Here is a 16,892-nt window from a genome sequence, read left to right as displayed (position 1 = left end):
GGCCCCTACCCGGACACCCCTATGAATAATCCCTGGCTCCGCCACAACGAGCTAAATTTGTAAGTGTGTTTTTGGCCATTTCTTTCTTTGCTGCATCCACTCACAAAAATAATCCTTTAAATGTTTTTATTCTCCTTGCCTTTAGAAATCCTGCTGATGTATTGGCAATTTGACTATATTGTTATTTTTAAAGGCAATCAAAGACAACTGAAACTGAAACCAGTGCCCTACAGTGAGGGAGCTTCTCTGGATTTCATTTATCATTAATGAGATTTACACTCTCAAGGAGAATAAGGTTTCAAATCTCACACATCACAGAAGAGAATTTTCTGTACACACTGTAGTTTGTACACTACCCATGTTGTCTAATATAAGCCTGCTCATGCAATATTTCATTTATATAGTTTTGATTGGCCTTTGGTACCTTTGTGTTTTTCAGTCTCTCTACTGCAGCAGGAGTATCTGACTGCTCTCTGATGAATGTAAATGCTTGTTAGAAGACAATCCAAGATGGCTGGATAGCCAACTAGACACACAAACCCACATAGTATTAAAGCCTAAAGACACTGCATTTAGGGATATTATAAGGTGACCCCAGTGCCAGACTGTATCATGGGTTGGTACCTGTAAATCAAATTAAATTCTGCATATCAATTTATCTCTGCCTTTCCTACCCTGTGTATCCAATCATCCCATGTCCGTTCAAATCCAGACCCAATTCCCAAGTGAGATGAAACGACTGAAGTATGTGCGAGATTTCTTTATTCCTATTTCAATAAATGCAGCTTTTAGATGAGTGCTATAAGTCTTTATGGCTATAAGCCATACATTTAAGTGCTTATAATGTCAAGCAGCTGGGAGAGATGCTATTAACCTCTGAACGATAAAGAGCAGCTACAGTCCGGCTCAGAGAGCTTGTACCACCATGCTCTGACATACACATCCCTCGGGAGGGGAGGATCGTAGGCTAGAGGAAAAATGGTGAGCGAGAACAGGCAGAGAGAGGATGAAAAGAAAACGGATCAATAGAAGTGAAGTAGCATCAAAAATGCCCTGGCTCTGGAGTTAGACTCTTGGAAAGTCAGAGGAGATGAAATCTTCTCCTTGTCAGTGATTGGATCGACAGAAAAGTCAGGGGAGTGGAAAAGAAAGAGGGGAGAGAAAGACAAGAGGCCATCTTTGTCAGGGTGACAGGGGTTAAATAATTCAGTCCGTGTCCAGCTGCTGGGTGAGATCATCATGTTTTATTCATTCTGACTGATTTCGAAACTTACAGTAGACACTGGAACTGTAGTCTCCATCTGATAACACCAGTTTAAATGTAAACACAGTACAAGACTCAAACACTTTCCAAAAAGATCAAACCTTTAATAGTACATCTTCAGTTGCATAGGGTGGGGGTCAAAAGTCTGAGACCATACAAACAGAAAACCCTTTTAAAAAAAGTAATTCAAATCTTAAACCTAGAAACAAACAAAGAAATTAAGATTTTGTGACATAGCTTTTGACTTAAAACATTAAAAAGAAAGGATCACTATTTTGAGGTTCCTTTTTGAATAAGCTGTGACATTGGCCATGTTAACTCCTAAAGATCAGTTTATAGTTAACTTTTTAATCAAATGATTATGCTCATAACCCTATTTGTGATCAAATATGATATAAGATGACAAAATAAAGGATCTCTGACTTTTGATCTAATTTTAAATATATTTAAAACCTTTGTAGCATGAGTTATTACATTTGTAAAAAGGATTTAGAAATTATGCTCTTTGATGTGTAATGGGTTTACTACATTCCCCAAAGCATCTCTGAAATGGCTTTTATAAGATTTAGTCCAGTGAAGCACAGGGGTGTTTAAATATCAGCAGCAAAATAAATTACTCATCTGCTGACAGGAGTTTTTAATAAAGGGGGAAATGAAACCAGCAAAGCCCATCTGCACATCGCGATAATTCACCTGCAGTGCAGACACATAAAACATCAAGGGAAAGAACACAACCTTCAACGCTGAAGAAGGAAACACTGAAACATTGAAAAATGGTGCAGAGCAGCTGAGTGTCAGCTCCGAAAAACTGAGTTTGACCTTTGGTGTGTATGTGTATAAGTTGTGTGAACTTAATATGCTTGCTCTCCAGAAAACAGAAATACTGTGGCGGCATGATCTCACCGGTTGGCAGTTCTGCATGTGTCTGACCTCTTTTGCACAAACACAAGTGTTTCACTACATTAGCGAGGATATCGCATAGACTTCCACTGTTTTCATACCAGGCTAATGACATTTTCTACCTCTGAACCAAACACTCACACGGGCCTGTGAACATAACTACATTTAAAGTGAAACACGATCTGACCAAAACTTGAGCTTTTTTCTGGTCTTTTACCTTTTAATGGAGTTCCTGTAGCTTGAATGGTTGAGTTTGAGCTAGCAATGTCAACGTAATGGGTTTGGGTGCCATTGATCATCATCTGTAGGCTTGTTGCTAAACTTCAGCAACATTAACAGAACAGTTGTACAATTCTGTGATCATTTACTCACCCTCTTGTCATTTCATGTATGACTTTCTTTCCCTGCAGATAACAAAAGAAGATATTTTGAAGAATGTAGGTAACCAAACAACAACAGTCACACAGGTTTGAAATGACAAGCGGGTGAGTAAATACTGACAGAATTTTATTTTTGGGTGAACTATTACTTCATTATGACTGGCAAATAATGAAGTTTATTCATTTGACTGTGCTTTTTTATTTTTGAACAGCGAAACAATTTAACAATACAATTTATTGCTTCAAATGCTTACACACAGTTTGAAACAAGATTAAAAAACATTCAGAATAGTGTATGTGTGTGCGTGTGAGAGACCCCACACACAGAGATGACAAACCTTTAGCGGTGAAATATTCAGTACGCTGTATTGAGACCGACAATTACTCATCTACTCGACTATATGTCAAATGAGAAGAGCTAAATATATCGCACATTATTTCATCACACACACTTCCACAAGCTCAGTAGAGTGTGTGATTATCACTTACGCTCTCTTGCTGTGTCATAGCATAGCATATTTTCTCTCTTTTCTCTCTCTCCCTCTCTCTCCCTCCCTCCCTCCCTCACATGAGCGGAGGCACTTCTGGATCATCCACAAAGTCTTTTGACACAGGCCTCTCATCAAAGCCACAATGCTGATCAGCCTGTGAAACCTGCTGGGTTTGGTGAGGAAAATCCTTTCCTTCGGAAACAATGTTGGCCAGATTCCCAGCCAGACTTTTACTGGGATCCACCTCCAATAATTCACGCCCACGCGACATCCTGCGGAGAGATAGATCTGACTGAGAACGTTGTTCGGTTGCAGTATAGGAGTTTATTAGTCTATAACTCAAGTGCACTTGCCGGTTTCCCCTTTTTCTTATTACTATTCAAAACTGACTTTGTCTTCCTCTGAAATGTCTTTTATGCTAAAGTAACGAACCCTGTCAGATTTAGCCTTTAGGTATTAGGTAACAGATGTTATGGTACGCCAGCTTCTCACAATCTAATAAAACTCAAGCACATACTTAGAAACAAATGTATAGTATAACGCAATGTAAGTCGCTTTGGATAAAAGCGTCTGCCAAATGCGTAAATGTAAATCAAGTCCTACCGCTTATTCCTATTGAATAAGTAAATAACATTCAAATTGTTAAAAGACCAGTGTATGAAATTTAGCGGCATCTAGCAGTAAGGTTATGAATTGCTTCCAGTGACTCCACCACTCACCCCTCCCTTTCAAAGCGCTACGGCGGCTGACACAGCACTAAGATGCCGTAACGTTAGTTTTTTTCCAAAGGTGGTAACGTATATATGAAACGCGCTCTGTAGATCAGTTTGTCGGTTTAGGGCTACTGTAGAAACAACAACGCAAATTCTATGTAAGGGAACCTGCGGTGTATGTAGATAGAAATAGCTCATTCTACGGTAATAAAACGTAACGCTCCCTTATGCAAGGTCTTTATACACCTCTGAATATATAGTTATGTATATTATACTGCATTTCTGTCAATAGATCCTCCAAAAAAATACACATCGGACCTTAAAATGCATCAGCATCTAACAATTTTGTCCAAAGTCTGTATCCCATAATGTTGCATTCAATGACACCCGCCTCCGGCCTCTTCCCAATACAAATCCTAGTAGGATGGGAGGGGTCATAATCACAGATAAATACCTCTTGAAATACTGTAGACTTAAGGTAAAAGGCTTGTGACTTCTGCACACAACAGGGCTTTGTTTAGACAGTTAGATAGCATGAGAAGTAAACAATTTCTGTTTATTCGTGCCACCGCCGACTACAGTATCAGACCAAACACTAATACACAACAGAGCATTTAGAGCATATCTTATCTCTCTCTGTCTACATTTCTCTCTCATGCTTTAAGAATAAATCACTGAAAATGTAATTAGAGCAGCAGCTGAAACCTGATTGGCTCCTGAATTACTGATAGCGAGTAATTATATTGTACATTCTGAGCCAATCAGCATCTTACCGGGGTACATTATCAGAGGTGAGCAGATGATTCACTGAAACTGCAGTGATTTCCTCAGGGGCAGGAACACATACACAGGTGTCTATGACTCACACAGAGTAAATAACAACATCAATGATGTTAGTGTGAGAGAGAGAGAGAGGATCTGACCTCCCGATGTGTCAGGAGGTCATGCTCAAATGATGTAATCCATCAGTGTTAAGTCACACAAACAAAGTGTGTGTGTGGGTGGGTGCAAAGACATCAACCACTTTATCTGCATCTTATTTCCATTTTTATCAGGTCTTCAATGTCATACCCCAGTGTTCACATACTATCCGCCTGAAGGACACACACACAATTACACAGTGCTGTGAATGTCCCGAAACAGATTCCACGCACCTGCCACGCGGGTTAATGCAAAAATACATTAAGACACATCAGATTTTCCTGTACACACACAGGGGATATTGTTCTGCATTAAAGCAACCGCATGGAACCTCCAGAAACTGAACTGCAGAAAAACAGGGCACCGTGAGGTCTAGATAGAGAAATCAAATATAATGCAGCCTACGAAAGGTTGCATTCAATTGTAATAGTCCCTTAGGAGACTTTTCTTTAAAGCCACTTTACTCTTACTGTTTTGCAAAGAAGGAGGTGTCAAGCTCCAAAAAGCATCATAACAAGTCTATTTGACTCATGAGACTTAAGACTACAGAAACAACTTTCGAATAAGCTCACTAAAACTACCATCTGACACCTACTCTCACAAGCTCTACTATAGAAGTTGTTAAATTGGTCATTACCTTTTCTTGATTTTCTCAGTTTTTCGGTCACCGCTAGTGCTGTTTGGTTTAGCAATGTGTTTCTTTGGTTTGATCTCTCCATGTGCCTAGAACAAAATGCTAATATATCAGATCACTTTGGAGGCAGACTGGTGTATGTAATCCAGACATGTATGATTTTCTTAAAAAATTTAAACAGATCTTTAAAGAGATGCCCAGAAATGAAAATGCTATTAAGAATTTTTGATATATTGAAGAATGTTGGTAACCGAACAACAATGGTAACCAGTGACTTGCATTGGTTTTGTGTCCATACAATAGACTTGAATGGGTACCGGCGTGGTTTGGTTACCAACATTCTTCAAAATATCTTCTTTTGTGTTCTGCAGAAGAAAGAAAGTGATACAAGTTTGAAGGTGTGAAAAAATGATGACTTTAATAAAACATTTAATAGTTTAGACTTTTTCAGTGAACCCTATTACACTAAGATAATGAACTCCCGTATGTGTGAAAAGGAGGTGTAATGAGATGTACCAGGGGTAGTGTGAGGAGCAGGTGGCCAGTGGTTTGGGATCTCTTGGTTGTGCTGCTGTCGGGTTTAACTTCTTCAGGCAAAACCAGCTGGAACACCTGCGTACACACACACATTTTTATTAATGTGGGGTTTTAAGCACTCGTCATAGTAAATGTAATCTACACCATAAACCACATATCCCTCAAGGCTGTCACACACACACACACTGGAGTGTGGTGAGTCGAGGACCGTTACTCGTCCTTGTCTGTCACAGATTTGTGAGGAAATGAAGCAGTATAAAGAGTGTAGATTTACTGTTGAGTAATCAGCTTTAAAGGTCAAACTGGATAGACTACCTTTCCTTTGATGGTCACCCTTACATACGTTGGCTGAACGTCCACATTAAGCAGTGAGGTGTCCAGATGCCTACAGTACAGAACAGACCAATGTGAATCTGTGCTGTTACGAGAAACGTTACAAAATGATTACCAAGAGAAATGCATCCAAAGTTCATTTTACAGTAGTATAATACTGCTGGATTAGCTAAATCTGACAGAACCTCATTTGTAGTAAAATTACAATGGTAGTAAACAGTGCCCAGAACTGTTTGCTCTTTAACATTCTTCAAAATGTTTTCTTTTGTCTTAAAGAGAACCAGAGTTATATAACATTTACATTTAGTCATTTAGCAGATTTAGAATAAATATAAGAAATGTATAAAGCAATGTTCACTTATTTTTGGATAAAGCAATGTTCACTTATTTTTGGTTAAACTTATAAAAAGTAAGTCTATGGTATGTTTGTTTGGATAACTAAAAAAAACATTTGTGCTTTACGTACCTGTATACATGTAAGTCCAATAGCATGCAGTTGTTGTTCTCATTGTCTGTAAGACTAAATTCCAACCTTTTTTAAAGAACACAGAGGCTAGTAAAACATATTCATGCAGCCGAGCAACTGCTTTGAAATGAATAAGAAAGCAAGCACATTGCTTTATAAGTTGTGTTGTGTGTTTATTTTTCTGCATGAATTTGTGTACTTGGGCTCGTTGACGTTCAGCACTCGTCCATCTGCAGTGATCAGAGATCTGGGAGTTTTGGCTTCATGATTCTCTCTGTATAAACAAAGAATTGCTCGTAAGGAAATGTGTTTAAAAGTAAGCTTAAATTTCAAACAATTACTATACTGAACTACATTAGACCTCTGTGTTCTCCAATAAAAACCTTTACAAAACTGCCAGCTGGCTTATCATTCAATCCTTTCCAGTCACGATGGAAGATTAGGAAATCATTCAAAAACAAAATCAACCTTCTGAAATATTACTTTGTTTAAGTTTGTTCTGCAGCTTTAGTTAGAAATCTACAGGGATTTCAGTCAAATAAAAATGTTGAAATTGTGTGTTGTAATATTATAGGGTTGGTCACAGCCAGGACTGGACTGGGATGAAAAATCGGCCCTGGCATTTTTGGCCCACATCGGCCTGACACCGTTACTGTCGACAGAGGGGTGCGAGGTGTATTGTCGGGTCTGTCGACCGGGGGTCTTGAGGTGCAGGGTGGCATCCATAGGTGTCTTCTGCATTCGCCTTGCGTGCATTCGCATTTTTAATACATCTGTCTGAGCGGCCCAAGCCTCCGGACCGCCCCCATATGTTAGTAGCCCACCGAGAAAATGCCCAGATGGCCAGTCCGCCCCTGGTCATAGCATCATCAATTACAGTGCTGTGAATCCTTCTCAGTAGTAAGACTACCTCTCTCTTTCCTTTGGCTTTTTCTTTTCCTCCAGATGGCGATGGGCTTCTAGTCTGGACTCTGGTGTAAATGCACATGGCTTTTCCCAGAATTCCCTTTCCTTATCTTCTGCGTCGGTGTGAGAGCTTGATTCCTGATTCTGGTGAGTCATTCTAGTTTGTGTCTCAGTGACCAACCTGATAAATAAAAAAAAGAAACCACACTAGCACAGACTAAATAGACAAAACATGGCAGTATTGATCTATATTTTGGAATGCATATCTCATATAATTACAGGTATCTGGTTGTATTTATAATACACTCACTGGTTTATTTGAGTAAGGTTCTGTGTCTCCCCTTGGTCTTCTGTTTTTTTTAAGCCACTTATTTTCTGCTTCTCTCTCTTCTCTGAATACTCCGCCTCCTGCTCGAAGATGCGCTTTCTGCCTGCATCCAGTTCCTGTAAGGCCTGGATACGCTCAGCTCGTCCAATTGCTTTCCCATCCAGCCACTGTTAAAGGAAAAAAAAGCTATTATTTATTCACAACTGAGATTGAAAACCCTTTTCATCTATCTCTTTTTTAGGGCGGTACCTGTAGCTGAGGGAGACAGGCAATTACATGCGGTCTGTATCCCTGGAATTCAGCACAGGGGTTTCCCACCAAGTAGAGCTCCCTAAGATGAAGGTTCTGCTTTAGAGACTCAACACTGCTCAGCTTACCCACAAAATTCACAGTGAGGTCCAGTTTCTGTAAGCTCTCACAGCCTACACAAACACAAATATATATTGTAGTGTAAAACATAATGTTTTAGGTACCATATGTAAAATTACAGCTGTGTGTTAGATGACTAGATAAATCATAATGCTTATATGCCAAAAACACAAACCATAGAATCAAAGTCACCTTCTAGATTCTCAATGACTTCAATGTTGTTCAGTGCCAAATTTAAATATTCCAACTTCTTTAGTTTGCTCACATTTTCTGCAACAGACATAAAATGATGCATCATGTTAATGCAGTATATTAACAAGCGTATGCGTTTAGTTTGTGTATTGTCACTTATATGTACTGGAATGTCTGATTACCTATCTTTGGGATGAGGTTGTTTTGTAAGTAAAGGATTCTGAGGTCTCTGCACCAATTGTGAATGTGCTCGATCTTCTCAATGTCCTGCTGATGAAGGGAAACCTCCTCCAGGGAAAAGATCTCGCCATTGTTGTGCTCCGCTCTGCGGCGGATCAGATCCTCACTGACTGAATACAGGAGAGAAGAGAGAGAAAGAGGGGGAAGCAAATTACAAGCCACTGAACCACAATGAAAAGTCTCATTTAAATTATAGGCTATTTAAAGATATGCAGAATAACATTAGTTCAAATGTCGATATTGTTTATATTAAAATATATATCATAGTAATAGATAAAAACAATGACTTTGTATAAGAAATGAACTTACTGCGGACCATGACGTGCCGGTGCTTGTGTATTAGTGTTGCTATAGATACGAACATGCGGAAGGATCTCGTGCGCATGCGTTGCAGTATACGCACGTGAACAACACAAGATTCAGCTTTAAAATGGACAAATTAAATATGGTATTAATTCAGAAAACTGCTTATAGGAAACACTTTGTGGAAATTCTGTATCAATAAAGAGAAGCAAACGTGGGGTTTCATTGTCGAATTTACTGTACATCCAAGTCGCAACTCTGCCACCTATTGGTCACTCAAATAGGTGACAGCATTGTTTAATAACATATAATGTCAATTGATATTTAAATATTTGTATTTAACATTATGATTTACTTATAAATTACACTTTTCTATGACGTTTAAAATGGAAAACAATCACGTTTCAGTAATAATACTTTTTAAAGTGACCACAAAAAATGATTTGTTACCTTTATATGATATTACATAACTGAATAAGAAGGGCAAGACATTACGTTTTCTGAACTGAAAAATACAACAAACAAGTCCACTAGATGGCATGAAGGAACTCACGAGGAAAAACAAAGGTATTTTTTAACAGTTGGTGATTATCCTTACATATTTGCTATGGAATGATATGGTTACACCTTTTTGTTTTGTTTAACTATAGCTTTAACAAAAAGGTGCTTTATTAGTTAAGAGTGATCGATTTATGTGCTTTTTTGTTATTTATAAATCAGATTAGCTAAAGTTTAAAAATCTAAATGTTCTGTAAAAATAAATCCATATTGTTATTATTTTAAAATATGGATAAAAACTGACATTAACACGCAACACATTCAATCCAGCTTTCAGCTCTTACCTGTTCCTCAGTCTTGGTTTTTGTGTTCATCCACCATTTATCATGTAGATCCAGTCTGATCGAACATCTGGTCCTGAATGAGCATTGGCTTCTGCCATTTTACATCTACACAGACGATTACTAAACATACAGTTTCGGTTGTTTGTTTTCTCTGGGTTTGTTTATTAAATTGATGTAAACAAGAGTGTTAGTCATATAATAAACATGTCCACTAGATGTCAGTCTGCCTAGAGAATTTGAACAAAATACATTTTAAAACCATTCGTTTATCTTATCGTTTAGGGTACATCATTTAAAAAATATTTTTTAATGATTTGTTTTAGAAGAAATGTTTGGATTTGACTGTTGACAGAATAGCTTAATATAGAAAAACGATAGAAACCTATGTACCTAAACATGACCTGCAGACACAGTTGTGGCATACTGAAAGACATCTGTCGACTTTATTGTACTGTATTGTATATTTTAGTGTCTGAGCCATAAATCCCTTTAAGTTTTTTTAAATCCTATTTCAAAATGAGCTCTCAATATTTTTATTGATTTCAATCACTGCACAAAACACTATCCAGATAAATAAATATATTTATTTATGTGTGTCTATTATATCTTTACAGAGTATATTAAGTTACATTTTAAAATACTACACAATAACATGATGTTAATAAAAGGGATTGTCAGGATGAGGCACGTGACGTGCTTTCTTTCAGCATGTTTGGAGGAGAAAGATAAATGTTGGCTGGGCTCATTCCGGCAAAGTTGGACGTGCAGCACATGAAAGTAAGTTCTGTGTAGAGTCGTGAGAAGTTTGACGCGTCTTAGGATGTTGCTTGGCCAAGAACACCCCGCAGTTGACGAGGCATTTCTAAATATCCTGGACTGGTTTCTCCTGACTATCTCATTATGCGCCATGACATCCAGGCGTTGTTGCTCATCCTGCTGCTGGGACTTGCCTCCAAAAAGTTTAAAGCGAACAGTAGCTCTCAGGTGACCGTGACTTGATGGCGATGGGCTCATTTTTGTTATCCCAACTAAATCAGAAAAAAACAGATTTTGCCCAGGATCCAATGCCCGAGCCGAACAGTAAACACCCACCAAGCAAAAAGACGTCAAAAAGACGTCTGGTGCTGGGTGGGCAATCCCAGCAGTAAAGCATTCGCGTTTTTGTTGATGCTTTCATGCAGGTTTATCGCTTGTAGTTTTTGGGGTTGAAATGCCGCCCATTTCTCTGACCTTTTCTGGTTACCTTTAACTTTTCATTTAAAGTTCATTTTAAAAACTGCGTTGTTAATAAATTGGAAACTATGTCCTCATTTATACTTGCGACTTGCATCTTGAACAACGCACTAATTGTTTTTTTATCGTTTTTTTCCAGTTCCCACAGAGGATGGAACTAAACATAAACGTAGTGATAGCTTTGACGGGACGATATGATTGGTCCACTTGAAAGTAGTCTTTCATTGATTTCATTGCTGGATCACCAATCACAGGGGAGTTCACTCAACAGGGAGACTGCTTATTTTAATTTTTATTTAGATATTGATTTACTAATTATAGATTCCTAAAATAAAATTATAGTTACATTATAACGGATGATAAAACTGATGACCGTTTATTAAAATTTTTTTTTTTTAATAAGGTTCATGTCCTCTGACAATTCCCCTTTATATCAAGGTACTTTTGCTTATTTTTGTGGCTTGACTGCCCTTATTATCTTATGAATTCATTGTAAAAGAGGAATTTTTCAGATGTTTTCCAGGGATGTGTAAAGAACATCATATGAATAAAAAAATGGCACAAGGGAGTATAAAATATTGTTTTTAATAAGCTTTTTAACATGAAATAAACATTATGTGGTTCTTACACAGTTATATTGAGACACATAGACATGACCAGATGATTGAGAATTTGTAAAGATGGGGGTTTGAAACTACCGAAATGCAAATTATCAGTATGTTTATTGTATTTTTATTCGCATCTTGGACAGATCTATAGCATGTGTATGTTTTTTGCTAAAAATTACAAACAACGGCAGTAAGAGAATAAATACATCCACTAGGTGATAGCATCATACAGACAAAAACTGAAGATCAGACACTGTAAAACTACCCATTTGTGTTTCTATAGCATCTGTTGATGAATCAAGAGTCCGAAAGCAAAGACAAAAATGAATGAGAGACCCAGTTCTCCTGTCAATCAACCAATTATTGAGTAAAGCAATACACTGTATTTATATACACTGTGTGCTATACCTGATGCAGAGTGTTTATTATTGATATAATATTAACAAATCTGACAAAATTTTATGCCCTCATTAAACTGACAATATTTTATGCCCTCATTAAACTGAAGAGGCTGCATTATACTGCTCTGAAATATTTCCATGTGAAAACATTAAAAAAAACATTTTCATTATTTATTCACCCAAATCAAATTCCAAATCTGTATGACATTTTTCTTCTGCAGGACACAAAAGTCCATCCATCCATCCATTTTCTTCCGCTTTTCCGGGACCGGGTCGCGGGGGCAGCAGTCTAAGCAGAGATGCCCAGACATCCCTCACCCTAGACACTTCCTCCAGCTCTTCCGGGGGGACACCGAGGCGTTCCCAGGCCAGCCGGGAGACATAGTCCCACCAGCGTGTCCTAGGTCTTCCCCGGGGTCTCCTCCCGGTCGGACGGGCCCGGAACACCTTCCGAGGAAGGCGTCCAGTAGGCATCCGTAACACTCCTCGCGGGTGACCGAGCTTCTCACCCTATCTCTAAGGGATCGCCCAGCCACCCTGCGGAGGAAGCTCATTTCAGCCGCCTGTATCCGGGATCTTGTCCTTTCGGTCATGACCCAAAGCTCATGACCATAGGTGAGAGTAGGAACGTAGATTGACCGGTAAATTGAGAGCTTCGCCTTGCGGCTCAGCTCTTTCTTCACCACGACGGACCGGTACATCGACCGCATTACTGCAGAAGCTGCACCGATCCGTCTGTCAATCTCCCGTTCCATCCTCCCCTCACTCGTGAACAAGACCCCGAGATACTTAAACTCCTCCACTTGAGGAAGGAACTCTCCACCGTCGATTTCTTTAAAGAATGCTGGTAACCAAAAAACATTGCCCATCATTGAATTCCACTGTACGGACACAGAGCCACGAAGACGTTTCTCAAAATATCTTGAAAAGGTTTTGAAAGAAAGGGTAAATAAATGACATTTTCATTTTTTAAAAGAACAATCACATGGTAAAGTTTAGCCCATGGTCAATGATTCATCATCTGGTTTGACAATATTATTTACAGAATCTCTATATCATCTAAGCTATATTGTGAGATCACACAGTTTCACTGATCCTTTAGCCCAAAACCCAGGATAGAGAGGTTGAGTGAATGTGGTCTGAACTCTGTGGATGAGGGTCATTGTGTCAGAGACGCTGTAGAAGGACAGAGTTCCTGCACTGTGATCCACATACACTCCTATCCTAGAAGATCTGGACACTACAGGGAGTTTAGTCTCAATATTATTGTGCCAGTATGAATTAGAACTGGAATTAGAGCAAAACAAACTCCAAGACTGATGATTACGTCCAAAGAAACATTCAGGACCTCGTCCCTTCCTGCTGATGCTCTTATATGACACTGATGAACGCATTTCACCACTCCACTCAACCTCCCAGTAACAGCGTCCACTCACACTCTCTCTACACAACACTTGATAACATCCGTCAAATCTGTCTGGATGATCAGGATACGGCTGCTGTGTGGCAGTGTGAGTAATCACTGTGTTCCCCTCAGACAGACAGAGACGTTTTTGTGCTGTGTTTGGATCTGCAGTGATCTGACTAAAATCTAATGGAGACAAAACATAAAAACTGATATAAAATCAGGATATCTTTCTGTTCTTCAATGGGACAGTAAAAATATACTTTGTTCAAAGATTAATTCAATTCATCATTTTTTTGTGTATTATAACCAGATTTAGATCACTCAAGTAAAAAATATTTAAAAATATAGAGTGATTCTTTACGTAGAACATAATGTGTTATTCAAAATAACTTATGTTACATTTCCTTTTATGAATTAAGCAGATGCTAAAGCTGCATTCAACATTTTGTCAAGAAGATAATAACAATAACTGTAGATTACCGAGCCATGTTTACAAGTAGAATTATGGCAAGGGAGAAATTAACAACAAGAAAAAAGTTTTCTTTATGAAGAGATTCATTACGGGGCAGTTTCCCGGATAGGGATTAGTTTAAAACAGAACTATACCTTAGTTAAATAATTTTTTAGTTAAGTCATTTTTAAAAATCTTAAGATAAAACAATAGCACTGATATATTTTACGATAAATCCGTTTTTTTAAGAACTTACTTCTAACATTTAAATTAGTCTGAGACTAGACTTAACCTCCCCTATATGGTACAATGATATTATGTGTTTGTTTATTTATGAGACTCACATTTCAGGAACTGCTCCCTGATATTGGATTCAGGACTGGGAATGATCTCAATACACATAACTATGAACAACAACAATAAGTTATATATTATTTACATTTTTACTAAACATGATGTGGTTCGCTTGAATGTGTGCTTTTCACCTCTAGATATCTTTTCTATCTCTTCTCTGCAGAAATTCTCCAGTTTCTCTTTCAGATGTGACACAGATTTTCCTACATCATCAAAAGAGAGGAGAGAACTGACAGTGATGTTGAGTGAGTCTGTAGATCCAGAAGGAATAGAGAGAGACTGGAAACTCTACAAAGCAAACACCAGAAACGTTTCAAAGGAAATCTCTGTAGAACACACTCTTGTCCTGATTTTCAGATCTGTTACCTGGAGGAAATGAATGTGATCATCTGAGTGTGAAAGCTGCTCCAGCTCAGTGTCTCTCCTCCTCAGATCATCAATCTCCTGCTCCAGACGCTTCACGAGTCCTTTAGCTCGACTCACTGCAGCCTTTTCCTGATCTCTGATCAGCTGTGTCATCTCAGAGCGACTTCTCTCAATGGAGCTGATCAGTTCAGTAAAGATCCTCTCACTGTCCTCCACTGCTGCCTGTGCAGAGCACTGTTAAAACACACACATACACACACACACACACACACACACAGAGACAGAGAGATATCAGAGTCTGTTAGTCACAATGGACTTCAGTAAGACTGTAAAGTTCTCCACCACTGGACTCCTCAATGACTGACTGGAGGAGAGTCCTGAGTGTGACACAGCTCTTCCAGCAGTTGATCTTCTGATCAAAACTCACCTTATGAATCTCAACAGCATCTCTCAGCTCCTGAAGCTCCTTCTGTTTCTCCTGAATTCTCTGCTGGCATGTTCTCTGTGTCTCCTTCAGTTGTTTCTGTTAGAAATTAAAACGAAGAGTTAATTTGCAAAAACAGATGACTCAAACAAAACAACTCAACGGCGGATTATTTGATCCTACTTGGAATGTGAAAAACATGGTTTTAGATTTTTCTTTGCTAATGACATGTCCTTGGTAAAATAATCTTATGCAGCTATGGGAGCAGAAATTATTACATTAACACACCACTGTCTTCAGTTACCTGTCTCTCGGTTCTAACTGCTGCAGCTGAAACAGTCTCATGATTGTTGTGTTCATCCACCATACACAGAATACAGCACTGATCTGTACGACAGTAGATCTCTAAAAGTTTCTCATGATGAGGGCAGATCATCTGCTGAAGTCGTCCTGTGGCATCTATGAGCTTGTGCTTCTTGCCTTTGAATAAATTCTCATGTTGTTCAAGATGAGTTTGACAGTAAGAGCTGAGACACACCAGACAGGACTTGACAGCTTTGTGTTTTCTCTCAGTACAGACGTCACACTCCACATCTCCAGGTCCAGCATAACAGTGATCAGAACGAGCAGCTTGTAGTTTAGTCTTCTTCAATATCTCCACCACTTCAGCAAGCATGGTGTTTTTACCTAAAACAGGTCTTGGAGTGAAGGTCTCTCTGCACTGAGGGCAGCTGTAGACTCTCTTCTGATCATCCTGATCCCAGCAGTCTGTGATACAGCTCATACAGTAACTGTGTCCACAGTTTATAGCCACAGGATCCTTCAGTAGATCCAAACAGATTGAACTGATGAACTGATCCTGAACCAAAGAAACACTGGCTTCTGCCATTTCACTGTATGCACAAACAGACAAAAGACGAGTTGAGATTCAGTTTCCTGGTTGTGAAACGTGTGCAGAGGAGTTTCGGCCTTTTAATATACAACTCCACTAGATGGCAGTCTCATACAGACAATCAGTCCTTGCATTCAACTCTTTCTCCGAGTGTTATGCCACTCACGTGGTGTTTACGTTGTAAAGTGACGACGGGTCCATACTAGAGGTCTTCTCGTGTCCATCCATACCCTCTTTAGGGAGGCTCAGAGATTACGTATTTTTGTATGAAAAACCCCGATGCGAGTTGGCATTTTAGGACTTCCGGTTCCGTCGCTCCGAAGTCTACGGGTTTTTTTTTGATGGGTTTTTGGTAAATCGCACTAAATTAGGCCTGTGGTGAACAAAACCTCTAAATATTCTCACGTTTTATTCTATGACATTAGACACAACGATTATAACCCGCATGTGATTTTTTAAAAGCCGTATTGTGTCTAAAACAGCGGCTGCCAAGTTGCTAAAAGTCTTTCTTTGGAGGGGGCGTTAGACATCATCGCGCATATAAAGCTCACGAATAATGCAACATGGACACAAATCTCTTAAATCGTAGATGCGGGTTCATTCACAGAGCACTTATTTGATAGGGGACACATTTTTGATGAAGTTTGAAAGAGTTGTCGGAGGCTTGGCGTGGAGACGTTGATTTCGAGTATATGGGTAGAATGCATGGTCGGGAGAAACAACGAATGGAAGGCCATTTAGGCAGAAATGTCTTTAGACGTAACGTGTACAGACGCTATAACGCATGTACGCGTTATTGCGCCTAAAGACGTAATTTCGCGTACAGACGTTTTGGTTTAGCCAATGGTAAGCCCCAAAACGGAAGGATTTGCATAAAATTTATTAAACATATGGCCGTGACGTGTCATTCATGAATAATGCATTTAAACGTGCCGT

The 16,892-nt window shown here is 38.9% G+C and overlaps 2 protein-coding genes across 2 annotated transcripts; both read right to left on the bottom strand.

The window, feature by feature from the left end:
• Positions 1 to 3,108: 3,108 nt before the first annotated feature.
• dnaaf11 (dynein axonemal assembly factor 11) lies at positions 3,109 to 8,993 on the bottom strand (the record flags this gene model as incomplete). Its single annotated transcript, XM_079453660.1, has 12 exons — positions 3,109 to 3,307; positions 5,307 to 5,392; positions 5,820 to 5,915; positions 6,156 to 6,225; positions 6,640 to 6,705; positions 6,839 to 6,913; positions 7,550 to 7,726; positions 7,856 to 8,040; positions 8,123 to 8,295; positions 8,435 to 8,512; positions 8,617 to 8,784; positions 8,984 to 8,993. The coding sequence occupies 12 exons, from the start codon at positions 8,991 to 8,993 to the stop codon at positions 3,109 to 3,111; spliced, it is 1,383 nt and encodes a 460-aa protein (XP_079309786.1).
• A 2,629-nt stretch (positions 8,994 to 11,622) lies between these two features.
• LOC306891308 (tripartite motif-containing protein 16-like protein) lies at positions 11,623 to 16,008 on the bottom strand. Its single transcript, XM_079451442.1, has 6 exons — positions 15,369 to 16,008; positions 15,068 to 15,163; positions 14,641 to 14,874; positions 14,406 to 14,562; positions 14,265 to 14,324; positions 11,623 to 13,652 (listed from the first exon to the last, which is right to left on the bottom strand). Exons 1-6 carry the CDS (start codon positions 15,951 to 15,953, stop codon positions 13,126 to 13,128), a joined length of 1,659 nt encoding a protein of 552 aa, XP_079307568.1. The 5' UTR covers positions 15,954 to 16,008; the 3' UTR covers positions 11,623 to 13,125.
• Between the last annotated feature and the right edge of the window lie 884 nt (positions 16,009 to 16,892).

The sequence above is a fragment of the Barbatula barbatula genome (assembly GCF_947034865.1).
Source record: "Barbatula barbatula genome assembly, chromosome: 3".
NCBI lineage: Eukaryota > Metazoa > Chordata > Actinopteri > Cypriniformes > Nemacheilidae > Barbatula > Barbatula barbatula.
Note: the sequence above shows the minus strand (reverse complement) of the source record. Positions and strands in the feature narration are given on the sequence as shown.